The following is a 24,253-nucleotide window of genomic DNA, read 5'->3' as shown; positions in this document are numbered from 1 at the left end:
GAGGGACAGACCAGTGGAGGGCAGGAGACGCGAGAGGGTACAGAGGGGAGAGGGAGGTCTGAGAGTCCCTGCGACCCTGCTGTGGCCTCCATTCTCCCTGACTCACCCCCCACCCCGCGCCCCCCACCCCACCCCCCACACACGCACACTCACTCACCACCCCACTTGCTCCCTCACTGCCAGGAATGCAGGCTGTCCCCGGCTCTTCCTCCTCTGCATTCCTCAGCAATGGCTCCCACCTGGCAGGGCAAATTATACCCTGGCCTGGCAATAAAAGCCACTTTCCAGAAAAAGAAGCTTTAGGGCCCTGAGAGACGCAGCTAACTCTCTCGCACTGCCTGCGTCTGACTCAGGAGGTGGCACCGGGGCCAGAGGAGACGGGGCCCTGTGTCCCTTTAAGCAGGGAGTACAAATTCCCATCCCGGTCCCTCCCTCCTGCTCTTCCTGACGTCAGGAGGAAGGCGTGTGTGAGTGAGTGAGGGGCCCGAGGTGCCGCATGCTCTCTCTCACACACACACACACACACACACACACACACACGGAGTCACACACACAGCACATCTTTCAGACCCATCCCCTGCTCATCAGCTCCAAGCGCGCGAGAGAGGCCGAGTCTGAAGCCGGCTGCAGGAGGCAGTGCCAGGACCTCAGCTGCCAGGGAGAGGTAAGGGGCTAGACCGTGAGGGCACACCGAGGGCACACTGGAAGCTGGCTCTGGCAGGGGCGAAGGAGGGAGGTGCGACTTGGGGGCTCTGGGAAGGTGGGCACCTCCCCTGGGGCTGGTTCAGCCCCGTTCAGTTTACAGAAGAGGGGCAGGCGGCTGAGCACATGAGCCCACCGGGCCATCCCGCCGCCTGCCCTCCCTCTCCCTGGCCCCCAGGGGAAGCTGAGGCTGTGTGGCTCCCTGTGAGAGGGTGTGTGTGTGTGTGTGTGTGTGTGTGTGTGTGTGTGTGTGTGTGTGTGTGTGTGTGTGTGTGTGTGTGTGTGTGTGTCTGGGACTTGTGTCTGGCTCAAGAAGCAGAGAGCAGCAGACACCTGCCAAGCCGCAGCCTCCTGTCTGGGAACCAGGGGGAGAGAAATGACTGGAGAAATCATTGTGCTCCTACCAGACACTGAAAAGAGAGTGCAGCAGGGAGCAAAACGGGTCTTTCCCCTTGGAATCTGGGGCTGGGGGTCGGGAGGGACCGTCTGGGGCAGGCAGACAGTTGGACCTGGAGCAGCTGTCTCATCCTGACTCTATTTCTTCCCCGATGCGATGGGGGATAATTGTGTTAATTGGCTTGGAGAGGTGGCCATGGTATTCTCTTCCCCTTTGCCTCAGAGCCAACCCCACCAGCAACTCTTGCCTCTCCTAAGGCCACTCCTCTCCCTTGCCCACTGGTCTGGCTCTAACCTCCACCCTTGCCAGGACGCAGCCCCTGGAGGGCAGGGGTGATAAGCCAGGGGCTGCTGGGTCCCCTGCCGTGGGATTCAGGGACTCAGGCAGCCTTGGTTAGTGCCAGGTCCCTCAGTGGCTTGACCCTGGCACAAGGAGTCCAGGCGGAGATAAGGGGTGATGCTGGTACCCAGAAGGGAGACAGCAGGTTCCTGCCAATCTGCCAGCCTGCAGACTCTTCCCAGGCAGAGGGGAGGGAGACGCGGAGCGAGAACAATAATAAATACAGAGTGTGAACTGCTGCATCCGCTGGGGCTGGGGGAGGGGAAGAGGAAGTGTGCCCGGGTGGAGGGTGGGCAACCTCTCTGAGAGCCTGGCATTATGCCCGCCTGGATGTGCTCCAGTGGAGACCTCTCCCTGGGAAGGGGCTGTCTCCAGCCCCCTGGGGGATGGGGAGCCAGTTCCCCAAAACTGACTCCATCCCGGAAGCCTCTGGGTCCTCCAAATTCTGGATATTTCCTCCTCCCAGCCTCCTACCCCACCTCCCCCCACCATTTCTTTTAAGTCTTTTCCAAAAACATCTATTTCCCCGTATCTGCCCCGCCCCTCTGGCTCTGTCTGACCCTCCTCCAAAAAAAAAAAACAAAGACAGGTGTAAGCAGGAACCGGCCCACAGGGGCCTGGGAGAGGTCAGGGGACAATCTTGGCCACAGAGGTTTCTCCCAGGCCTGGAGAGAGATGGATGGGCAATGTTCACAGAAGTCCACTGGCCATGGAGGGGGCCTCCCTAGGGGGGACTGGGGGGTCCCACACAGCTGGCTGGTGGGGAGGGGACACCTGCAGGCTGGTCTAGAGTGGCACCAGCAGAGGGAGCTCAGGGCTTAGCTGAGCTGGTCACATCCACTGGTAACAACCGGCAAAACCACGACCCAGAGCCTGGTGGGAAGAGGGCTTGGGGCAATTCAGACCTTTGTCCATGCAGAGCATTAAGATGGGAGGCAAAAAGCAATGGGAGCGGGGAGCCCTTCCCCTGCCCCAAAGCCAGTGAAATGATGGTCACCAGGATGAGTGGCACGGCACGCTGGAAAGCTCATGGGCTTTGGGGTTATATTGATTTGAATGCAAGCTCGGCCAGTCTAAATGTGACTTTGACCAGTCCATACCTCTTCCTAGGGGGACTCAGGATGGGAAAGCAACTTGCCCAGGGTCACACAGCCCGGCGGAGCTGGGATGTGAGCATGGATCTCGTGGTGCCCATCCTGGCATCCCTACCCCCACTAATGCCCAGGAAGCCCAAAGGGCTTAATCATAGCAGTCCCCCAGGGCAGCTTGGGGACATGACAAGGAGGAGAGTTAAAGGGTCTCAATTAAGCTCAAGTATTGGCCGGGGCAGCGCCCCCCCCCCCCTCAATACACACACACGCAAACACGCTGTGGGAGAGGGAAAGAACCAGGTTTAATTAGGTCACCTCCAGCTGCTAGAGCAGCTTTGGCACTGATGTATTTTAAGGAGTGTCTGGGAGGCTGGGAGAGGGGGAGGGGCCGGGGAAGTGCCAGCTTCCCTCTGGTGGTTCTGAGGCTGTTTCCTCACCCTCCTCTGGCCCATCACAGACAAGACCTCAAAGTTCAGAAAGCCCTTCCACCATCACCCTGTGTTCCCTGTCCTTCCCCTTTCTAAGCCACCATACCCATTCCTCCCCCTCTCTGTTCCTCCACAATGGGGCCTTGGGCTGGGATCTTTTTATTGAGGGAGTTGCTTTTAAGCTTGCTGTAGTTGACAAGTGACTCACCCAAGGTCATGGTCTGAGTCAGCACAAAGCCAGAAATAGAACCCCAAGCCCTGCTCTTCCTTCTCCAGGGGAGGCAGGAGCTTTCAGGGACCTGCTGCTCCTCCCTCCCCACCTCCCACCCGAGGCCTTTCTGCGCCGCCCCCCAAAACATCTCCAGGGTGCGGAAGTGTGCCCCACAGGCTGCGTGACCCCAGCAAGACTCTTCACCTCTCTGGGCCTCAGTTTACTCTTCTGAAGAACAGGGTTAATAACAGGAATTATCATGTAGGTTTGTTGTGAGGAACGAATGAGGAAACAGGGCAAAGTGTTTGGCATACAACTTGGCACACGGTTAATAATCAATCGATGGTGGCTGTGATCTTTTTCTTTTTTAAACTCACTACTTGAATTTTGTTTTGTTTTCTTTTTTTTAAAAATAAATTTATAAATTTATTATTTATTTATTTTTGGCTGTGTTGGGTCTTCATGGCTGTGCGCGGGCTTTCTCTAGTTGAGGCTAGCAGGGGCTACTCTTTGTTGCAGCGCACAGGCTTCTCATTGCGGTGACTTCTCTTGTTGCGGAGCACAGGCTCTAGGCGCGCGGGCTTCAGTAGTTGCAGCACGCGGGCTCAGTAGCTGTGGCTCGTGGGCTCCAGAGCATAGACTCAGTAGTTGTGGAGCACGGGCTTAGTTGCTCCGCGGCATGTGGGATCTTCCCGGACCAGGGATCAAATCCATGTCCCCTGCATTGGCAGGCGGATTCTTAACCACTGCGCCACCAGGGAAGTCCCTGTGGCTGTGATCTTGTCGTATCAGGACTAACCACCCTATGTTCTACTTGTGTATCTGCTACCCCCAGTGGACTGGGGCCCTCTAAGGGCAGGGCTGGCTCCTCTCCTGTTTGTTGTCCCAGAGCCTGGCAATCATATTCAGTGACGTGTGTGCTTCTGACAACCTCAGAGGAGAGTTGGAGTGACCCTCATGAGTCATCTGGACCAATGAAGATTCATGTAGCTGAGGAGAAAATTGAGGCCCAGAGAAGGGCAGGTGCTTGCCCCAGGTCACAAAGCCCTGGGTGGTTGAGCCAGCTTGCTTTCCCTGATCTGCCCAGAAGGAGAGGGATTCGCTTGGTCAACAGAGGACTCTGAGGGCCATCTCCTGCCCCGTTCTTTTTGGGGGAGCTGATAATTGGAGGAGCCCCAACACCAGGTTGATGGCCACCTGCTGTCAGGGCTGAGTCACCATTCACAGCCCCGTGAAGCTGTATCACGACCTTGCCTAGGGTTATCTCTGAACAGCCCTGATGTTTTGTTTTCAGCTCCCCTGGCCCTTTTGTCTGTGGAACTGCTGGGGTTTGATCTTCTTGCAGGGAAATGAAGAGGATCTTGGCTGGCAGGGTCAGAACCAAAACACTCACAGGTGGACCACTGACACAGCTCCTCAGCTCCCCTCATAACCTGGACAGGGTGCTACGATTTGCCCTATTGGACAGATGGGGAAACTGAGGCTCAGAGAGGGAGGGTCACTCAGCTAGAACACTGTAGAGCCAGGATTCAATCCTGGGCCCTCTGGGTCCTGAGCTGTCCTCTTGCCCTCCAACTGCTAGTTCTGAAGGGCATTATTCTAGGCCAGAGATGCCCCCAGATGGGCACACCGAATTCCTCGGGAGCTAGGGTTTAGCTCTGTTTGACTTGAAACACATGTTCTACAGACACATCTATTTCTCTGCTTTCGGAGTTTATTTCCCCTTTCTCAGGGAAAGTTCTTTTGGGAAGACTTCAGCCTTGTCTTGGCTGAACCAGGAACAGAATTTATCCTCGCAGGAAAAGCACCATTTGCTTTCAGACAAATCTGGCCTCTGTCACTTACCTGCTGTGTGACTTTGGGCAAGTCACTTAACCTCTCTGATCTTCAGCTTCCTCATATGTAAAATGGAAACAATTGTAATTTCAACCTTTGAGGGCAACTGGGAAATTTAAAAATGGAAAATAATTTCTGTAAAGACTTTTTAAAAAAATTTATTTTATTTATTTATTTTTGGATCTGTTGGGTCTTCGTTGCTGTGTGCGGGCTTCTCATTGCAGTGGCTTCTCTTGTTGCAGAGCACAGGCTCTAGGCGCACGGGCTCAGTAGTTGCAGCATGCAGTCTCAGTAGTTGTAGTCCACAGGCTTAGCTGCTCCGCAGCATGTGGGATCTTCCTGGACCAGGGCTCGAACCCGTGTCCCCTGCATTGGCAGGCTGATTCTTAACCACTGCGCCACCAGGGAAGTCCTGTAAAGACTTTTTGTAAACACTGTGTATAGCATTCAGACAATAAAAGCCCTGTCTTCACTTGCCCCCTTCTGTGGCAATATTCTGGAGAAAGGGTTTGAACTGGAGGCTTGCTCTGCACCCCCTTGTTCCGTTCTCCCTAGTCTCCCAGGCTGCCCTGCACTGTGCAGTTCCTTCAAGTCCAGGGCTCTGGCAGGGACCAGAGAGGGTAAGACTCTGTCCAAGGTCACACAGCAAGTCAGTAGCAATGCCGGGGCTGAACCCAGGACTCTTGACTTCCCACTCCAAGGCTCCAGAGTCAGATTCCCCTGGTTCAAGTCCTGGCTCAGACATTAATTGCTGTGTGGCCTTGAGTGAGTGACAGCCTCTCTGAGCCTCAGTTTCCTCATCTGCAAAATGGGGTCATAATAGCACCAGCCTTAAAGGACTATTGCAGGAACTAAATGAAAGGAGAAGCTATGAGGGGCAGTGCGGGACCTAGTGTGTGGGTGAGTCCTTGGGGAAACAGGGAAGATGAGCATAAAGGGTGGCTTTGGCTGGCGGGTCTCTCCTTCCGCCCACTCCCTCTCCCCTCCATGCCCAACTTAGCCACCCTGTCCGGAAGGAGCAACCTCTCACCCAGCACCCACCCAGCGCTTCCCCCATTCCATCCCATGTCATCCTCACTGAAGCTCTCGGAGGAGGGATTCTTGTAATCCCCATTTTCCAGAAGAGGAAGGAGAGAGGGGAGATCGCAGAGCAGCGCTCTTGGCACTTGTGGGGGCTACTTCGTCTGCCCCTCCAGCCCCAACTCCTGCCCGAAGGTCAACTCCCCGCCTTCTCCCTGGGAGCCCCTCTGGGTAGGTGGGGTTGTGGGCTGGGAGCTAGAGGGGATGAATGTCTGTTGCTGCTGTTATTCCATCCCCTTCTCCTCCCCCTCTGCTGCCTGGCCCATTTGGGGGAAGGGAAGGAGGGGGGCTGCCCTCAACCCTAGCCCTGGAAAATCAGTGCCTCTTTCCCCTTCCCCACTGCCCGCTTTGCATGGGACCTGGGAGCCACGCTCACTCAGTCTTGGGTCTGGAGGCCTGGCTGGCCAGAGCAGGGCCCAGCTCAGCTGCATCTCCCTGGTAACCACCGTGGGCTGCCTCTGCCCCTCCCCCACCTCCTTGCCTCCCCTCCACCCGCCATGACCTCCCAGCACAGGCTGTCACCGCCAAGCACAATACCAGGCCTGGGAAAACTGTGCAGTGGGCAGGCCACGCCGCCCTGCTTCCTGGAGAAAGGGAGGCCGAGCTTCTCTCCCTGCCACCGGCCACCCTCACCCAGTTAGGGAAGCAGGCACCCAGGGCTGTGATGCAGGGCCCGTCATCTCCTGCTTTCCTGGCTGTGTCATCTTGGGTAGCTTTGTTGCCTGTCTTCCTTTTTGGTAACAGCTTTATTGGATATCATTCCCACACCATATAATTCATCCGCTTAAGATGGACAAGTCAACGGCTTTTAGTATATTTACAGAGTTGTGCAACATCATTGTAGTCAATTTTAGGACATTTTCATCACCCCCAAAAGAAACCCTGTACCCATTAGCAGTCACTACTCATTCTCCTTCCCCCTCCCCAAAACCTGGAACCACTAATCTACTTCCTGTCTCTATGCGTCTGCCTATTCTGGACGTTTCACACGCATGGAATCACGAAATACATGGTCTTTTGTGACTGGCTTCTTCCACTTAGCATCATGATTTCAAGGTTCACGGTTTCAAGGCTCAGCTGTAATGTAACACGTATCGGTACTTCATTTCTTCTTATGGCTGAATAATACTCTACTTTATGGTTAACCACATTTTGTTTATCCATTTATCTGTTGTTGGACCCTTGGGTGGTTTCCACTTTGAGGCTTTTATGAATAATGCTGCCATGGACATTCATGTGCAAGCTTTTCTGTGACTGCTTCAGTTTTCTTCTTTCTAAAATGGGGACATGGGAATTCCCTGGCAGTCCAGTGGTTAGGACTCCATGCTTTCACTGCCAAGGGCCCGGGTTCGATCCCTGGTTGGGGAACTAAGATCCCACAAGCCGCGGGGCGGCGCAGCCAATAAATATATAAATAAATAAATAAAATAAAATGGGGATAAAAATGCTAAACCTGGCCCATCCCTGCCTCCTCAAGTGGGCTCAGAGAGAAAAACTGCACGTCAGCATGAGGGGCTGTGAGGGGCCATTCTCACCCCACCCCCGGCAGTTCTCCTGGCCGGAGGGGATGTGCGGGGGGCTTGCTGGGGAGGAGGGAGGCTGCATCTCCACCCCCAGGGATGGCAGAGCCAGCTCGTCACCTTGACCCAGAAAAGTCCCACTTGCTATGTGACCTTGAACAGTGGCCAGGAGACCTGCTCCAATGAGGGGGGTTTGAATGGGGTGACCCCTCGGCTCTTCTAGTCCATGCAGGGCTCTGGAGTCCTAAACTCTTCCCTGGGGGGCGGGGCAGGGCGGAGATGGAGGCCAGAAAGAGACTTAGTTCAGGGATTCACCTCTGGCCCCAAGGCCTTTGGGTGAAGTGGGGGGGGAGTGAAGGAATGGGGGTGAGGAGGTGGAGAACTCGTCACCCTCACTCTTATATGACCATGGACAATGGGCACTTCTTTGTATCCCCCCCCACTTAGCCAAGCCTCACCTTAGCCTGTGAGGCAGGGCTTATCAGCTCCATTATACAGATGAGTAAGCTGAGGCCAGTGGAAGTGCTACCCAAGTCCACGGCTAACACGCAGCGGAGCTGGAGCTCTCCTGGTCCAGGCGTCCTGCCTGGCCCCACTGTGGCAGGCCACCCGCCCCAGGCTCAATCAACAGCTAGCGTCTCTTGGAGCCCAAGACTTTCCAACCCCTGGGGAGGGGGAGGGGGGGTGAGTGCATGGGTGGGGGAACTACATTCTCTTCCTCTGCAGAGAAAAATATAGGATGAATTTTTTTAAGGTCATCCAGGCACTGAGCTGTTGACTGGGGAATTTCTATTGATTAGCACTGATAATAGCAATTTACTGGGTACCTACAAGACGCCAGATGCCGTCACACACACTAAATCATTGAATCCTCAGCAACCAGGGGAATTCCCTGGTGGTCCAGTGATTAGGACACGGGTTTTCACTACCGTGGACCTGGGTTCAATCCCTGGTCCGGGACCTAAGATCCCACAAGCTGTGTGGTGTGACCAAAAAACAAAAACCTCAGCAGCCTTGCATGGTAAGCATTCTCAACCTCATTTTAGAGAGGGGGAACCTGGGGCTCAGGAAAAATCTCCAACATTCCTAAGAGCTCACCATGCCCTGGTCCTGTTCTAAGCATGTAGAAAGTCATTTAATCCTCACAGCAACCTCTCTGCGAAATAAGAACCAACATTATCCCCATTTTACAGAGCAGGAAACCAAGTCAAAGTTATGAGTGTTGACCAAGGCTGCACAGCTGGTAGGTAGAGGAGCCAGGATTCAAACCCAGACCTTTTGGGTCCACATTCGCCCACATTCCCACCTGCCATGTTGGAACTGTTGAGTGGCTTGCTTGAGGTCACCAAGTTACAGGTGACAAAGCTGAGATTCAGATCCAGGTCTGTGGATTTGAAACTGCTAGCAGTTGTGCCACACTGTGTCCCGGATCAATGGCCACTTTACCCATCCCACCTCTTAGGGCCCCAAGTTAAAGAATTGAACTTCAAGCTGGAAGGATTTTTGGTTAGTCTCGGTCAGCTTGGATCACCATTAACAAAATACCCCAGACTGGGGGCTTAAACAAGACATTTACTTCTTACAGCTCTGGAGACCAGAAGTCTGAGATCAGTGTGCCAGCATGGTCTGGCTCTGTCTGGGGAGAGCTCTCGTCCTAACTTGTAGACCACCCCCTTCTGGCTGTGTCCTCACAAGGCAGGGAGAAAGGAGGCAAGCTCTCGGTGGCGGTGGCGGGATGTCTGTTCTTCTAAGGACACTAATCCCATCATGGGGGCCCCACCCTCCTGACCTCATCTAAACCTAGTTACCTCCCAAATGCCCCATCTCCAAATACTATCATATTGGAGGGGTTAGGATTTCAACATGTGAATTTTAGGGGAACACAGTTCAGCCCACAGCAAGGTTCTATGACCATTTTGTCTTTCTGGGGAGGATATTGAGTCAGGCAGGTGCTGTGAGTGGCCTGAACTCACTCTGTCAGGAGTAGCAGGCAGGCCCAGCCCTCCAGACTTGTGTCCAGAAGCTGCCCACCCTGGACCACACTCACCTGTACCTCTTTCTCCCCCTTCCAGACGGAGCCTGTGGCTGGTGAGGCCGCCGAGCAGGGCCAGGCCGGGCCCTGCCCGCAAGGACGCCCAAGCCCTTCACCGGCCCCTGCTCCTGGGAGCCCACCAGGCTCTCCCACTGGCTCCACCATGACTTCGGAGCCCACGCCACCCCCGGTAGTGCCCCCGCTCCACTCCCCCAAGTCCCCTGTCTGGCCCACCTTCCCGTTCCACCGGGAGGGCAGCAGGGTCTGGGAGCGAGGCTGTGTCTCATCTCGGGACCTGCCCAGTCCCCTGCCCACCAAACGGACCAGGACGTATTCAGCGTGAGTACCTGCCCCTCGCCCAGGCTCTGGTGGTCCTCCCCCAGGACAGGGCTCCAGTCGGGGCTGCCCAGCTCCCCTCCTCCTCCATCCCCTGTTGTCCTCACCCGAGGACAGGGCAGCTGTGTAAGGACCTTCCAGTAACTGCTAGCATTCATTCATTCCACAAAGCTGTATTGAGCTCCCGACCAGGGGATCCAGTGATGAATAAGGCAAAGTCTCAGCCTGCAAGGTGCTTACAATCCAGAGGGAATTTGTCCACCATTCACTACACCTGGCCGGGTTGGGCGTGAGGACCCAATGTTGGGCATCAGGGAAGATGTCCTAGCTGGGTTTGGAAGATGTATCAGGTGAAGAAGGAAGCTGGGTGCTCCCAGTGGATGAAACAGCCTGGGCAAAAGCAGAGGCATGGGGTGGACCTTTGGAGAGAGGCGGGCAGGCTGGACAGAGACCAGTCCCGGGTCTTCGGGGTAGGTCACGGGGTGGAGTCAAATTGGGGAAGGGTTTTGTGGGAGCCATAGGGAGGCTGACATGGTTTGGTCAAAGGAGGGGTTTTTGAGGGCAAGTGCTGATTGTCCCATGTCCAACCCAAGACCAGGCACAGAGCAGATGCTTAATAAATGATGAACGAATGGATGAATGACAAATAAGTGAACAGGATGGATACTGCTGCTTCAGGAGGTAGTGAGCTCCTCGTTCTGGGAGTTATTCAAGCCTAGGCTGTACATTCTTCACTTTGAAATCTTACAACAGGAATCCATGTAACCTCACGAGGGGAGGGTCTTGTACAGAGAGAGGGGCACTGGCTGGGAGTCAGGAGACCCACTTGCTGTGCACCCTGAGAGAGCCAGTTCCCCTCTCTGGGCCTCAGTCTCCTTATTGTCCAATGGGATGATGAGAGGACTGAACTAGTCTCTATGGGTGGTTTCTGGCCTGGGGAGGGTTCTCCACAGCGCTGAGGCAGGCCCCGCAGACGGGGCCCGGGAGAGCTGTGGGGGTCCAGGGAGGGGGTCCCCAGCCCACAGTTCCAATACCCCTACCCTATCTTCAGGACAGCCCGTGCCTCGGCTGGCCCCGTGTTCAAGGGCGTCTGTAAGCAGTTCTCACGCTCACAGGGCCACGGCTTCATCACCCCGGAGAACGGGTCAGAGGACATCTTCGTGCATGTGTCTGAGTGAGTCCCTCCCCCTTCCCCGTTGTTGGCTGGGCCCCTGCTGCAGTTTCCTAGCAGTGCCTCCAGAACGCTCCCTAGGCCTCTCCCCTCACTGGCTGAAGTCTGTGCTCCTGGCACCTTTCTCCTCTCATAGGGCCTCCAGGGGCATGGGTGGGGGAGGGCTGGGGCCAGATGGACAGGGGGCACTCAGACCCCAGAAGCCCTGGGAACCACTGCCTGAGTCCTGGGATCCTGTTCCCGCATCACGGGGGCTGAGAGGGCTGGGTCTTTCGGCCTGGAGGGAAGCTAGGAGGTGGGAGGTGGTCTAGGCCTGGCCCCCAGCCCTAATGCCAGGCGTGACCTGTGGAGTCACTGAGCCCTAAGCCTTGGGAACCTCCCTGAGCCCTTTTGCATCTCACTTTGTAGCGTGGCGAGGGGCTGTTTATGATTCCCATTTTACAGATTAGAAAACTGAGGCTCTGAGAAGAGAGGCTGGCTCAGGCTCCCTGGCCTAACTAGGCCCAGGGCTAGGCTGCCCTCAGGCCAGACCACAGGGGGCATCCGGGGGGGGCCTGCTCCTGGGCTGACACCCCCTCCCCGCCACCAGCATCGAGGGGGAGTACGTGCCGGTGGAAGGCGACGAGGTGACCTACAAGATGTGCCCTATCCCGCCCAAGAACCAGAAGTTCCAAGCCGTGGAGGTGGTGCTCACCCAGCTGGCTCCACACACTCCCCACGAGACGTGGTCCGGCCAGGTCGTGGGCTCCTAGGCTGGCTGGCCCCCGTGCTAGCCGCCAGGCGGGGGGGGGCGGCGCACACAGGGTAGATGGGCAGCAGCCAGCTCCACGCCCCACGGCACTGGCTGAGCCAGTCCCCCGGGCGGCCTCGGTGTGCACGTCTGTCTGTCTGTGCTTGTGGACGTGAGTGCATGCCTCCATCCACCCCGTGACTGTTGTGTGAGTTGGACCGGGTGGGAGGCCACCAGACCTGCCTTCCCTGCTTTTCACTCTCTCTCCTTCCTCCCCTCCCTGCCACATACGCACAGGACCCTCTTGCCCTCCTAACACCCATCTGCGTGTCCACTGAGCCTCTGAGGGCCTGCGTCAGGCCTGGGCTGGGAGTCGGGGCAGCAGTGGGCCCTGCCCCCCGTACCAGCTGGCTCCCGTGCCTCTGCTCCAGGCCTGGCCCCGGGGGCCAGACTCTGCTTGTGCTACTCACACACACACCCCACCTCCCCCCGGGCTGGGGTCTCCCACTGTGACCTGGATCCCTCCCCTCAGAAGCCAGGCCACTGAGTGCTTTGGGGGAGCCTCCCGGCCTCTTGCCTGGGAAGAGGGTGAAACCTGGGGGCAGAAAGGCCACCCCCTTGCGCCCCCCATGGCCAAGGCCCAGCCTTCCCTCCTTCCTGCTCTCTCTCAGCACACTTGAGGCAGGAAAGAGGGGCCTGGGGGCAGAAGGCAGTTTTGGGGGCTCCTGTTTTGCTGGCCAGCCCCTCCTCCTCAGCCTGGCAGTGGCTCTGGGAACCCCAAACTGAGGCTGTGTCCACTTCCCTGGGCCTCGCTGAGCCTTGCTGCCTCCCCTCCCCCCTGGGGAGGCAAAGGTCTGCAGAGGGGTGGGGGCACGGCTCCCCCGGCTTGGGTGGGGCCACCCCCTTTGCCCTGACTCACAAACCCCACTGATGCTCTGCCCGTGCCCAGCCAGCATGGCCGCTGAGGACCCAGCGATGGACGAACACACACCCCCTCAGGCGCGCCAGCCACAAGAATAGCTCTCAGCCTGGGAGACCACCAGCCTGCAGCCCCCCTTGCTGGACCCTCTTCCCAAAGCCATGGGATAGTGGCTCCCACTGGCCACCAACAGGCCAGTGGCTGAGGTGTGGTCCCTGTCTTGTCCATCCCTTAAGATGTGTGGTATCCCTCTTCCTTTTGGGCCAGGATGTGTTTGTGTGCATTCACTCCTGGGCAGGGGGTTGGCCTGGCCTGGGAGGTCAGGAAGGAGGGGCTCTACCTCCATCCCACCCCACCTTCCCACCACACTCCCCTCCAGAGAGCACATCACCTGATGGGGGAAGAAATGGGGTTCAAGGGAGGACCTGCCAGGGAGTGATCCTTATGAAACCCAGTCTGAGTAAAACAGATGCCAAGGATGTGGGGGTCAGTGACTGTCTAGGAGGATCCTCAGCCCTGTAGGTGCCCCAAGGCCCCAGGGGAGACACCAGCTGAGGTCTGTGTATCTCACCCCCGTCCCCAGCACAGAGGCTGGAAGACCAGAGCTGCTAAGATGAGGTGGCCAGCCCCCTAAAACTCAGAATGGCCCAGCCTGACCCCGACGTTGAGCTGGGGCTACTCTAGCAAGGCCTGAGGCCTTTCCCCTGAGGAACAAGGCTCCCTGGCTTCCTTGGCGTTAGGTTAACTCTTGGGAGCCCCCAAGACACCCTCGCCTCACACACACCGGGAGTAGCCCCCCGCTTTAGGCACCAACCAGGAAGCAGGCCGTGGTAACGTCAGCCCTGGGGCCGCACCACAGTGTCCAGTCAGACCTCCTGAGACCCCCCAGCCACCTGGACTCCCCCATCCTTCCTCACACTGGCAATAAACCCTCAACTGTGACTCAACCTGGCCCATAGCTGCCTGTCTGTCTGGGTCCCAGGGGAAGGGGCTGGGGGAGGACACCCCAAACAGCCCTTGTTTGGGGCTTCAATGGCCCACCCTCCTCGACTGCATCAGATTCCCTGTGTGACCTGGGGCAAGTCCCTGCCATCTGTGCCTGTTTCCTCATCTGCAAAGGCGGGGCTGTAACAGCGTCTGTGACTGGGGCCAAATAGCCATTCAGACTCCACACCTCGTTCCACGAAGTTTAGTATACGTGAGATCAAGTTCTCACAAGTATGCCCCTTCCCCACTGCTCTGCGCCCCATCTAGGGCAGGGAAGCAGCGCGGGCTCTATCTCGTACCGACACTCGCACACGCTTCCCGCGTAGACAGAAACCTGTTCTGTCCAGAAGTACGAGCAGCAGCCGCAGCCAGGGCCATCGGGGTGGAGGACGGGAGCCAGGCCCGCCAAGAGCTGACCAGCTGGGGGTGGCTGTCCGCACAGACCCTGCGCCCACTGAGGTGGGCCTTCAGCAGGTAACGTGAGGCAGGTGTCCTGGGCCAGAGGAGGGGCCCTGGCGCCCCCCCGACACCAGGGCCAGGGGCTCTCTTAGGCCCGGGCAGAGCTCTCTGGAAGTCCCAAGGGGCAGGTGTGGGCCCTGGTCACGCCTCATGGGCTGTCTCTGGGAAAAAGATCTCACGGCATCGCTGCACCGTGTCCTGCGGGGACACCACACTGTGGCCAACAGTCCGGGGGTCTGTGTAGATCTCAAAGTCGTTCCCACCCTGCACACAGAGGAAGGGCAGTGAAGGCATATGTACGCACGTGGTGCCTGGAGGAGGTGCCCAGGTTTGGGGCCCAACACCCACTCCGGCATGGGGTCCCCTCCCCACACCGGCTCCTACACAGTTGCCCCTCCTCCTGCTGCCTCAGAACCGCCAGGAGGCCCACCTCCTTCATCAGATCTGCCCTGACTTGCTGTGTGACAGGGGGCAAGTGTCCAGCCAGCTCTGGGCCCCAGCCTTCCGATCTGTGTAATGGGGCTGGTGAGCACCGGCTGTTCTCTGGGAGTTTCCCAGGAGGTCTGTTCTGTCACCCCGTGTCCTGGCCTCGATCTGGAGGTGACCTGGGGTGTGGGGGACCTGGGCTGAGCCTGAGCCACACTTACGGGGCTGGTCTCGTTCCCAAAGAAGTGGATGGTGTCGAAGCAGTCCTGGTCCAGGCTGTCCAGGCAGTAGCGCTTGTCCCAGCCCTCAGGGAAGACGTCAAAACTGATCATGCCTCCTGTGGGGGTGGGAGTGAGGGTGGCAGACGAGGCTAGCAGAGGGGCAGCTCACGGGGACCTTGGGCAAGGCCCTTCGTTCATTCATTCATTCATTCAACAACCCCAGGGTGCCTACTGAGCACCAGGCACAGGGCATGGACAGACTCAGGATCCTCACGGGAGTTACGACCCAGGTGGGAGAAATGGGTGGTAAGTGACCAGACCACCTTTCAGATCATGTAAGTCAATGAAGGGGGCAGGGCGCGGGGGAGGGACGCTCCCCAGACGGTGTGATCAGGGGAGAGCTCTCCAAGGAGGTGACATTGAGCTGGACCTGAGCCAGAGTGGCAGTTGCCAGGGAATGATACAATCCTCAAGGCAGGAAAGGGCGTGGAGTGTCCCAGTGACACAGAAAGCTGGGAAAGGGCAGCGGCACAGGCATGCGGGGCCCTGGGGTGCAGGGAGGGGGCCTGGGTTTCATGAGGAGTGAGAAGGAGCCTCTGAAGGGCTCTAAGCAGGGGTATGACAGGGTCTGTTTTTCCGTAAGGATCCCTCTGGCCACTGTAGAGGATGGACTGTAGGGGGAGGTGGTGGTGGGAGACGCTTTGGTTTTTGACCTGAGCAACTGGGTGGGAGGTGTGGGTTGCCTGGGTTTAGGTGGGGAAGCCTCGGGGGGCTGGAGTTCCTGCCTGTTTTGGCTCAGCTTGCCCTTGCTGTGCCCGGAGGGCTGGGAGGGGTTTCTAAAGATGCTGGGGGGTGCAGCCTGGCCTTGGGAGTGAGGCCCTGGGGTGGGCTCATGTACCAGACCTTTCAGGCCCTCCAAGGGGTTGACGTACCTCGGGAGAACCTCAGTCCTTTGCCGGCAAACTCTGTTTTCAGGGCTTCCACAAACTTCTCCCGGATCTTCTCCTTCTGCAGAAGGGGAGAGAGCAGACTGAGGTTCTGTGGGCTGCTGTGGGCCAGGCCCTGGGCTGAGCACACAATGCATGTGAGCTCACTGAGTCTTCCAGGTGGATATCATGGCTCCCCCCACCCCCACTTTACAGATGAGGAAACTGAGGCTCAGAGAGGAGCTATGCCTTGTTCAAGGTCACCCAGCCTCAGTGGCAGAGCCAGGGCCTGAATCCCAAAGGCCTGTAACTGAACTCAGTGCCAGATCCTGCCAGTGGGGTACGGGCGGGGTATCCTGAAGGAGGCCTTGGAGCAGAGGCTCGAGGAGGAAGGTTGAAGGGATGGGACAGTCTGAGTCCCAAGTCACAGTGTCCACCTCAGGGCAGGGCTCAGCCCTGTCAGCTTCGCCCAGTCCGTAGGGCTGAAGGAGAGTAAAGCATTTATATTAGATCTGCACTGGTGAAGGGTACACAGGAGATCAGAAGGTTCACGTCCCTCTCCAGTATCAGAAGAGGGCAAAACAAGACCCAAAAGACAAGAGAAGACCCTGGGGGTTGTGGGAAGAGTCAGCGTGTCCTGTCTCATTACAGCTCATGAGATGGGAACTGTGATTATCCCCACTTTACGGATGAGAAAACAGAGGCACATAGTAGTGAAGCCACTTTTCCAGGTAACTGGGCAAGTAGGAGGTGGAACTGGGTTTAGAAACCTGGGTGGCCTGAGAAAGGGCCACCTCTCAATATGTGCGTGGGAGGAGGTTCTCAGCCAGTGGTCCATCTTAACCACTCCACAAGAAAAGTCTCCATGCCTGTGGGCACTGCCTACCCGAAGCCTTGGGGCACAGGGTGGGAATGGGGATGAGCTAGGACATCATTGCAAGTCCCACCCAGCCTCAGGGAAACATCAGAGGGCAGCAGGCGGAGGCCCAAGTTCAAATCTTTGGGCTGCAACTAATTCCCTATGTGACCTTGGGCAAGCCACTTCCTCTCTCTGAGCCTCAGTTTCCTCATTCATAACATGGGTATAATATCATCTATTTCATTCATTCAGAAAGTATTTCTCAAGCACTTGTGTCAGGCATGTGCTGGGCCCGGTGGATCCAGCAGTGAACAGCCACAGAAACCCCAGCCCTTAGGGAGCTTACAGCTTCAGTTGGGGAGACAGAAAATAACCAAGATTTAAAAATAGGTGATACAGTGGATTAGAGGGTGGTGATGCCTGCTTGGGAGGAAATAAAACAGAGGAGAAGATCAGCAGGTACAAGGGGGTGCAATGTGTCGTGTAATGCTCGGGGAAGGTGACACTGAGAAGGTGACACCTGAGCGGATGTGAAGGAGGTGAGAAGGCACAGCCCTGAAATAGGAAACTGTCTGCTATCTCTAGAATCAGCAAGGAGGACATGGCCGGAGCAGAGAGAGCAGGGGGAGAGCAGAAGGGCAGGTCAGCGGGAAGGACAGTGATGGGCCGGCGTGAAAAGGCTTGGTGGACTGGCTCCATCCCTGAAAGGGAGGGGGTACATGGTGGGGATGATGAGCAAAACGCAAGTCAAGGTTCAGCGGGGGTAGCACATCCAAAGGCGACAGGGACCTTGGTGTGTTCCAAGAACAGAGGCACAGGGAGAAGGCTGAAGAGGGAGCCCTGAGCCAGGCAGACCCCTCGGGGCTCAGGACACCGCGGGAGGCAGCTGGGACATTGTCCCGTTGGCAAGCTGACCCATGGAAGGACTGTAAGCGGGGAGTGGATGGGCGCAGATAGATGTGCTTCAGACGCTTCTCAGTGGCACTGCTAGAGAGCTGACTGGCAGGGCTTTATGGCAGGGGGTGGAGGCACACACAGAGGCGAAGGGATCTGAGACCAACTCTGGAGGCTGAAACCCTAGACGTTACTTCTGGACTTGATGGGGGTGGGCAGGTGGAAATGATGCCCTAGGTGTTGCTCAGGTAAGTAAGTGGGCGGTGGTGCTGGTCACCAAGGGAGGGAAGCCAGCAGTGCTGGAAAGACGCAGAGGTGCCTACAACCATGGCGCATGGTAGGTATCCAAAAGGGTACTGGTTGAATCAGAACACCCACCCCCACCCCCCAATCCTTTTCAATGATGAGAAAATAAAGGCTCAGAGAGGCTGAGTGACTGAGGTCCTATAGCCTAAGGTTGCGCAGTTGGTGGCACCTTGTCCAGTTCGGAGAACTCGATTCGCTCCTCCAGGGTGCAGCTCCGGCCAATGGGCGAGATGTTCAGCATGCCGTTCCGGAACTCGATGAAGGTTCCACTGGTGGGGAGGGGGCGGGTGGGAGGGCAGAGAGCCAGAGAGAAGGAGAAGGGCCCTGAATTCAAATCCAGCCCCACCTGGACATCAGGGGGCACAAGAAGCCACCCACAGGCAAGTCAGGGCCCATCTGAGAGACCTGCCCCTTTCCTCACTCAGGCCCAGGAGGAGCAGGACACAGGCTGGGTGGGACCTCACCGCTTCTTGGGCAGTCTGAGCAGGGCCATGTAGCGGAGGCAGAAGTTGATCAAGTCCTGCAGGAGTTCCTCCCCCAGGTGGTTCTGGATGGTCTGGGCAAGGGACACAGGGCTCTGAGTGTGGTGGGCACAGCGCTGCTCCCCCCCGCCCAGGACAGAAGCCACCAAGGGACTGTTCCACTGTGGAAAAGGGTCCTAAGGCCCCAGGGAAGGGGGGCACTGACCTGCTTGGAGAGCAGTCGTCCATGCTTATACTGCACCGTCCCGTTCTCAGCAAACACATAATCAAACTTCTCAATGACTTCAGGGCCATGTAGAGGCCAGGGGGGAAAGAAAGAGAGTGAGACCAGGTACCCAGAGCCAAGCAGAGAGATGAAACCCACCCCCCTTGGTCTGGCATTCAAAGCACACTTGTTCCATCCAGAACCTGCTTTTCCAGCCTCCTCGCCTTCTGCAGCTTGGTTTTTTCTGAACAAGCACACAAGCCAGTGTGCTTCGCTCTGGGCCTTCGCTCATTCAGCTCCTTCTGCCTGGGATGCCCTCCCCCTTCACTTCTTCTCCAAGATCCAGCTCCCTCCTCTGGAAGCCCTCCAGGACTTCCCGGCAGTGGACGTCATTTCTGCTCTGCGCTCTCACGGCCCCTCTGTATGGGGACTTCCCTTTCGTTTTACAACTTCCATCACTGTGCTATCAAGGCTGGCTGCAAGGGGAGTTTTCGGCTCTGACTGCCACAAGAAGTGGCTGGAGCACAGCCAGGAGGCTGCTGCAGGGTCAGGTGGGAGGTGACCACCTGCACTATGGTGGGGCCATGGAGATGGAGACATGGACACAGGGAGACATTTTGGACTTGCTGATGGAATAAACGAGGAGGAGGGGAAAAGGGAAAAGTCAAGGAAGTCTCTGGTTTGAGGAACTGGAGGCATTTGCCTCAACTGAGCTGAAACCGGGAACTCAGCTGAGAAAAGGGGCTCTGGGTCCACACAACTTCCTGGGTGACTTCAGAATCCTCCTCTGTTAAATGGGGTAATCATACCCACCCTAAAGCGCGGTTGTGAGGATTAAATGAAAAGAACTTAACACAAGGTCATTTTCCACAAATGGTAGCCATTACTGATTAGGCCCATTTTAAAGATGAGGAAATCAAGACTCAGCAGGGAGAACTGAGAACATAAACTATGTAAGGTCAGGATTCTGTCTGCTTTGTTCCTTGCTGTTTCTCCAAAGCCCAGCACAGTGCCGGGCACATAGTAGGTGCTCACCAAATGTTTGTTGAATCACTGAAGGAAACACCTGGCTGTTCACTCTGCTTCCTTTGCCCCACGGAAGCAGAACTGGGTCTTTGAAGGCACATTGCTCCAGGGATCTCACGAACTCCCCCCTCCTTCCACCCCCACCCCGAATATGGAACTGGCTCTGGTTGCTCCTCTTACCTTCGTCTCCCTCTCCCAGCTGCTCAGCAATCTTAGAGTAGTCAGAGCCGCCCACCACACCGATCTGCACCCTTCTTCGCAGCTTCTGCAGGAAGGCAGCCACCTCAGGGTCGATTTTCTGCAGGGGGGCAGGGAAGCACAGCATTCTGTCCACACGTCTGGGACCGCCACTTAGACGTTACTCAGTGCTCAGAATCTTGGGAGACCATGTTCCACCCAGATCTGAGGCAGGTCAAGGTTTAGAACCCAGATCTCCAAATTAGATGCACTTGGGTTCAAACTCTGGCTCAAGTCCCCCAATACCAGGATGACCTGAGCAAATGGCTTTGCCTTTCTTTGCCTTAGTTGTCCCATCTATAAAATGGGGATCATAATAACAACCACGTGGAGTAGCAACCACGTCACTGTTAAGGATTAAATGAGATAGTGCTTGGAAATGAACAGTTAACTAGTGACTAATCACTTGAAAAGATTCCCCACCAAGGAAATGTAAACTCATGAGTTATAATCCATGTTTTCAAACATTCAGCTATTCAAAGCTGACAATATCTAGGGTGGACATAGGGGAAACAGGCACTCTCATATGTTGCTGGTGAGAGTGTAAATTGGTGCAGTCACTTTGGAGGGTAATTTGGCAAAATCTATTAAAACTTTAAATGCAAATACCCTGTCACACAGAATTGCCCAGGTGTATATGGATGTTCATTGGGATGGTTTATAACAGTGAAAAACTGCAAATAAGCTAGTCAGTCGGAGCGTGGCACACACCTGCTCTGAAATTCTATACTGTGGTTACACAGAATAAAGCAGGGCTGTGCTTCCAACATGAGAGAGCCCCAAGACATGCTGTTAATTGTCAAAAGCAAGTTGCAGAAAGGCACACACAGTATGATGCCACTTAACTAAAAACAAACGCACACAAAAAACCTTAGAACTTTGGGGATGGGGCTGGGCCTGGGATCCTGACTAGTCAGAGGGGACTTTACCCTCCTCTGTTATGTTTCCATCCTTTACAAGAGAATGTCTTCGTAAATACGTGTACAATTAAAAATTAACTTTTTAAGAGTGCTAAGGACAGATCCAGGTGGGCGGACAGCATTGACACTCTGTTCTTGTTTAGGCTATTAGGTTAGGGGAGCTAAGGGTCAGAGGGAGGTGTAGGGGCTGTTCCTAGACTCTGCTACCCTCCCTCCACTGTCTTCTTCCTCCCAGCCCTGAGGACCCTGGGAGCTGCTGGAAGGCCAGGTGGCCTGATTGCTTCCTGTGCCCCCAGGGCCCTCACATAGGGGAGGGGAGGCCAAGACCTGGGTTCCTATCAGCCTCTGCCCTGCAACCTAGACCTGCTGGCTCCCTGCTCTAGGAGATCCCTCAGTAGGTCCTGGTGGACCCAGACTGGAGGGCAAGAAAGAGGCCTGCTTATCCATGCACCCAGATGGTGAGGGTGGGTCTGGGGGTTCATCCTGAGTGAGATCCAGAGGGAGAAAAACAGTGTGTGGAGCAGAGGTTGGATCATCAACAACCCAGTGAGATGTCTTTAGAAGGAAAACTGCACTCCCACCCATCCTGTACCACAATATCCCCATGGGACCAGACTAGGCACCGCCCCAATCTCCAGGTGGAAGGAGCCCCAAAACAGCCTAAATGGTACAGAAGCCCGCCATCCTTCCCTCGGAGAGGAGGCGGATGGGGATGGAAGGGGGGGAGAGGAGGGGAGGGGTTTGAGAAACTAAACGCAGGCCCAATCTTGCAAAGGTCAGGTGGGATGGCTCCGAGACCCCCTTGTCCCCCACCGATGGGGATCTAACGCTTGGGTGCGCTGAGTCTTGTATGGAACCCTAGGTTCAGACGCCAGCTTCGCGCTACCGGTGCGTCCTAGGGCTGAAATGGGGTGGGAGCCACGGCTGGGGAGGCGGGGGCGCCCCGGAGCCAGGCCTGGTGGGGTGGGGAGGGGACTAGGCCCCTGCTCGCAGCTTCCTCCCTCCAGAATCCGACCCACCCTTTCGCTCCCGGGCAGAACGTGGGCGCGGACGCTCGCGGGCTCTGACGTGGGGAACCGGGTTCCCATCACTCCCAGCAGAAGGCCCGGGGGTGTCAGGGGCCGGGTGTTGCCGCATCCCACACATGGTCCCGGGGGGCCTGGGGTCACGCCGCTGCAGGCCACACATTCGGCCTCCGGGTGTGCGCGTCACACTCCCGACGGGAGCTTCTGAACTTCGGGGCCCTACCTGGCGAGCCGGCGTGAGGGTGCCGTCCACGTCAAACAGGCAGAGGACGCGCTCCTTCCTGCGGGCGCCCTCAGCGGTGACCGCCATAGTTGCAACTCCCGGCGCCCAGCTGAGTCGAAGGATGCGGCCGCCGGAGCGGCTTTGAGAAGAGTCTAGACGGGGCGGGGCCTGGGAGGGGCGGGACCAGCAGGCCAGCCCGACCTCGCCAAACGAAGAAGGGGCGTGGTCAGGGCTTGATTTCGGAGGCAGGGGGTGGCACGGACGGGGCAGGGGCGGGGCCTGAGCTGACTCGGGAGGATAATTCTGAATGCACCAGACGGAGAAGGGGCGTGGCATAGGGAGGAGCAGAGCCCAGCAGGTTCCGTCGGATTGTTCCAAACCAGACGGAGGTGGGGCGTGGGCCTGGGGCCGGAAGTGAGGGATAGAACCCGGAAGGGAGGGGCGGGGCCAGAATTGGCCCTTGGCGGGATGAGTCCGATTGCTGCTGACCGAGAAGTGGTTGGACTGGGGCGGGGTCTCGAGCTCGCAGTGCCGAGTCCCTGGGGGGAGGGCGGGACTCAGCGTCCACAACTGTCTCAGCGGACATCAATCGCTCTAGGACTCACCGCCTCCCTGCTAATGCCTTTGACCTACAAATCTTGAGCTTTAAGAAATCTCCTAAAAAAAAAACCAAAAAACTCCTGATGGCCTTTTCTCAAGGCTCTGGACTTTGCCAATCGGCCTGCCCCGACCCTTACTCCTCCCGCTGTCATTCTGTCCACCACATAAAGCGCAGCTAACGGTTTACTTCCTTTAAGAAACCTTCCTGGGACTTCCCTGGCGGTGCAGTGATTAAGAATACTCTTGCCAAAAAAAAAAAAAAGAATCCACCTGCCAATGCAGAGGATATGGGTTAGAGCCCTGGTCCAGGAAGATCCCACAAGCTGCGGAGCAGCTAAGCCGGTGCGCCACAAATACTGAGCCCTTGCGCCACAACTACTGAAGCCCATGCGCCTAGATCCCGTGCTCTGCAAGAAAAGAAGCCACCGCAATGAGAAGCCCGCGCACTGCAAGGAAGAGTAGCCCCCTCTCGCCCCGACTGGAGAAAGCCCGCGCACAGCAAGGAAGACCCAACGCAGCCAAAAATAAATAAATAAATAAACAAATTCATTAAAAAAAGAAGCTTTCCTGGACACCTCTCTATTCACAACTATTTAACCATCACGTTGACTTTGGAGTGAGTTCTAGGTGTCTTCCCAGCTTCACCAACCATGTGACTTTGGACAAGGCACTTCACCTCTCTGAGGCTTTGTGTCCCCATCTGTAAAATGGGAAGAACACCACCTACTTTGTAGGGTTGCTTTACACATAAAAAGAAATAATAAATATAAAAAAGCCCACATAGCAGGCCCTCTCCAAAGAAGAATTTGTATAGATGTGCTTGATTCTGTTACTAATTAAACGGCTATTTCATGTCAACAGCCTTAAAAATGTGCAGACCCTTTGAGCCAGCAATTCAACTTTTAAAAAAATTAATTTGTCTGCGTTGGGTCTTCGTTGCTGCGCGCGGGCTTTCTCTAGTTGTGGCAAGCAGGGGCTACTCTTCATTGCAGTGCGCGGGCTTCTCATTGCGGTGGCTTCTCTTGTTGTGGAGCATGGGCTCTAGGTGCGCGGGCTTCAGTAGTTTTGGCTCACGGGCTCAGTAGTTGTGCCCCACGGGCTCTAGAACGCAGGCTCAGTAGTTGTGGTGCACGGGCTTAGTTGCTCCGCGGCATGTGGGATCTTCCCGGACCAGGGCTCGAATCCGTGTGCCCTACATTGGCAGGCGGATTCTTAACCACTGTGCCACCAGGGAAGTCCTCATCTTTTAGAAAATAAGAAAAGGAAAAAAATTGGGGATTGGTTAAATTAATTATGATCGATCCATCAGTAAGATGAATTGCTGTGAAGCCTTGAAAATCTGTGTTGTAGAATATTTAACATGGAAAAAGCATAATCCCATTTTTCTAATGGAAAAGTAGCAGACTGTCTCTGGATGTTGGTATTATGGCAAATTTCAAAGTCCTTTCCCCCCTTGGAAATGCATTAGCCACAGCTTCGTCTTCTCTAAGATTCTCTATTTCTTCCTCCAGAAGCCAGAGCCAAAGGCCCACCTCCACTCCCCTCTGTACTCCTGTGGGTTGCCTGCCAGCTTGCCAGCGTGCCTAGGTAGGCAGGCGTTTTTGCTACATCCACCATCTTTGCCCTGATGCCTGTGATCAGCTCTGGGAGTTTTGGTCATACACA

General features: G+C 56.3%; 2 protein-coding genes across 4 annotated transcripts; one reads left to right on the top strand and one right to left on the bottom strand.

The window, feature by feature from the left end:
- The first annotated feature begins 397 nt into the window (after positions 1 to 397).
- CSDC2 (cold shock domain containing C2) lies at positions 398 to 13,739 on the top strand. The gene is made up of 4 exons (XM_007189121.3): positions 398 to 664; positions 9,677 to 9,975; positions 11,024 to 11,146; positions 11,733 to 13,739. Exons 1-4 carry the CDS (start codon positions 497 to 499, stop codon positions 11,893 to 11,895), a joined length of 753 nt encoding a protein of 250 aa, XP_007189183.1. The 5' UTR covers positions 398 to 496; the 3' UTR covers positions 11,896 to 13,739.
- On the bottom strand, positions 5,161 to 22,150 carry PMM1 (phosphomannomutase 1). 3 transcript variants are annotated; one of them, XM_057556872.1, is made up of 8 exons: positions 21,989 to 22,150; positions 19,764 to 19,881; positions 18,558 to 18,634; positions 18,335 to 18,426; positions 18,040 to 18,139; positions 15,818 to 15,893; positions 14,886 to 15,001; positions 5,161 to 5,425 (listed from the first exon to the last, which is right to left on the bottom strand). In XM_057556872.1, exons 1-8 carry the CDS (start codon positions 22,073 to 22,075, stop codon positions 5,315 to 5,317), a joined length of 777 nt encoding a protein of 258 aa, XP_057412855.1. In that variant the 5' UTR covers positions 22,076 to 22,150; the 3' UTR covers positions 5,161 to 5,314. The 3 variants fall into 3 exon arrangements, with proteins under 3 accessions (XP_057412855.1, XP_057412856.1, XP_007189182.1); XM_057556873.1 differs by having other exon boundaries at positions 5,162 to 5,416; positions 21,989 to 22,149; XM_007189120.3 differs by lacking the exon at positions 5,161 to 5,425 and adding an exon at positions 13,968 to 14,502 and having other exon boundaries at positions 21,989 to 22,147.
- Between the last annotated feature and the right edge of the window lie 2,103 nt (positions 22,151 to 24,253).

This window comes from Balaenoptera acutorostrata, chromosome 11 (assembly GCF_949987535.1).
Source record: "Balaenoptera acutorostrata chromosome 11, mBalAcu1.1, whole genome shotgun sequence".
NCBI lineage: Eukaryota > Metazoa > Chordata > Mammalia > Artiodactyla > Balaenopteridae > Balaenoptera > Balaenoptera acutorostrata.
Note: the sequence above shows the minus strand (reverse complement) of the source record. Positions and strands in the feature narration are given on the sequence as shown.

Bases quoted from the DNA above. Each gene is read 5' to 3' on its own strand.
- CSDC2 (XM_007189121.3), top strand. From the start codon at position 497: ATGCTCTCTCTCACACACACACACACACACACACACACACACACGGAG. The intron at 9,976-11,023 runs GTGAGTACCTGC...CCCTATCTTCAG, and splicing joins CGGACCAGGACGTATTCAGC to GACAGCCCGTGCCTCGGCTG. The intron at 11,147-11,732 runs GTGAGTCCCTCC...CCCCGCCACCAG, and splicing joins ATCTTCGTGCATGTGTCTGA to CATCGAGGGGGAGTACGTGC.
- PMM1 (XM_007189120.3), bottom strand. From the start codon at position 22,075: ATGGCGGTCACCGCTGAGGGCGCCCGCAGGAAGGAGCGCGTCCTCTGC. The intron at 18,140-18,334 runs GTGAGGTCCCAC...CCTCCCCACCAG, and splicing joins CTCAGACTGCCCAAGAAGCG to TGGAACCTTCATCGAGTTCC. The intron at 15,002-15,817 runs GTACGTCAACCC...CCACCCCCACAG, and splicing joins AGGACTGAGGTTCTCCCGAG to GAGGCATGATCAGTTTTGAC.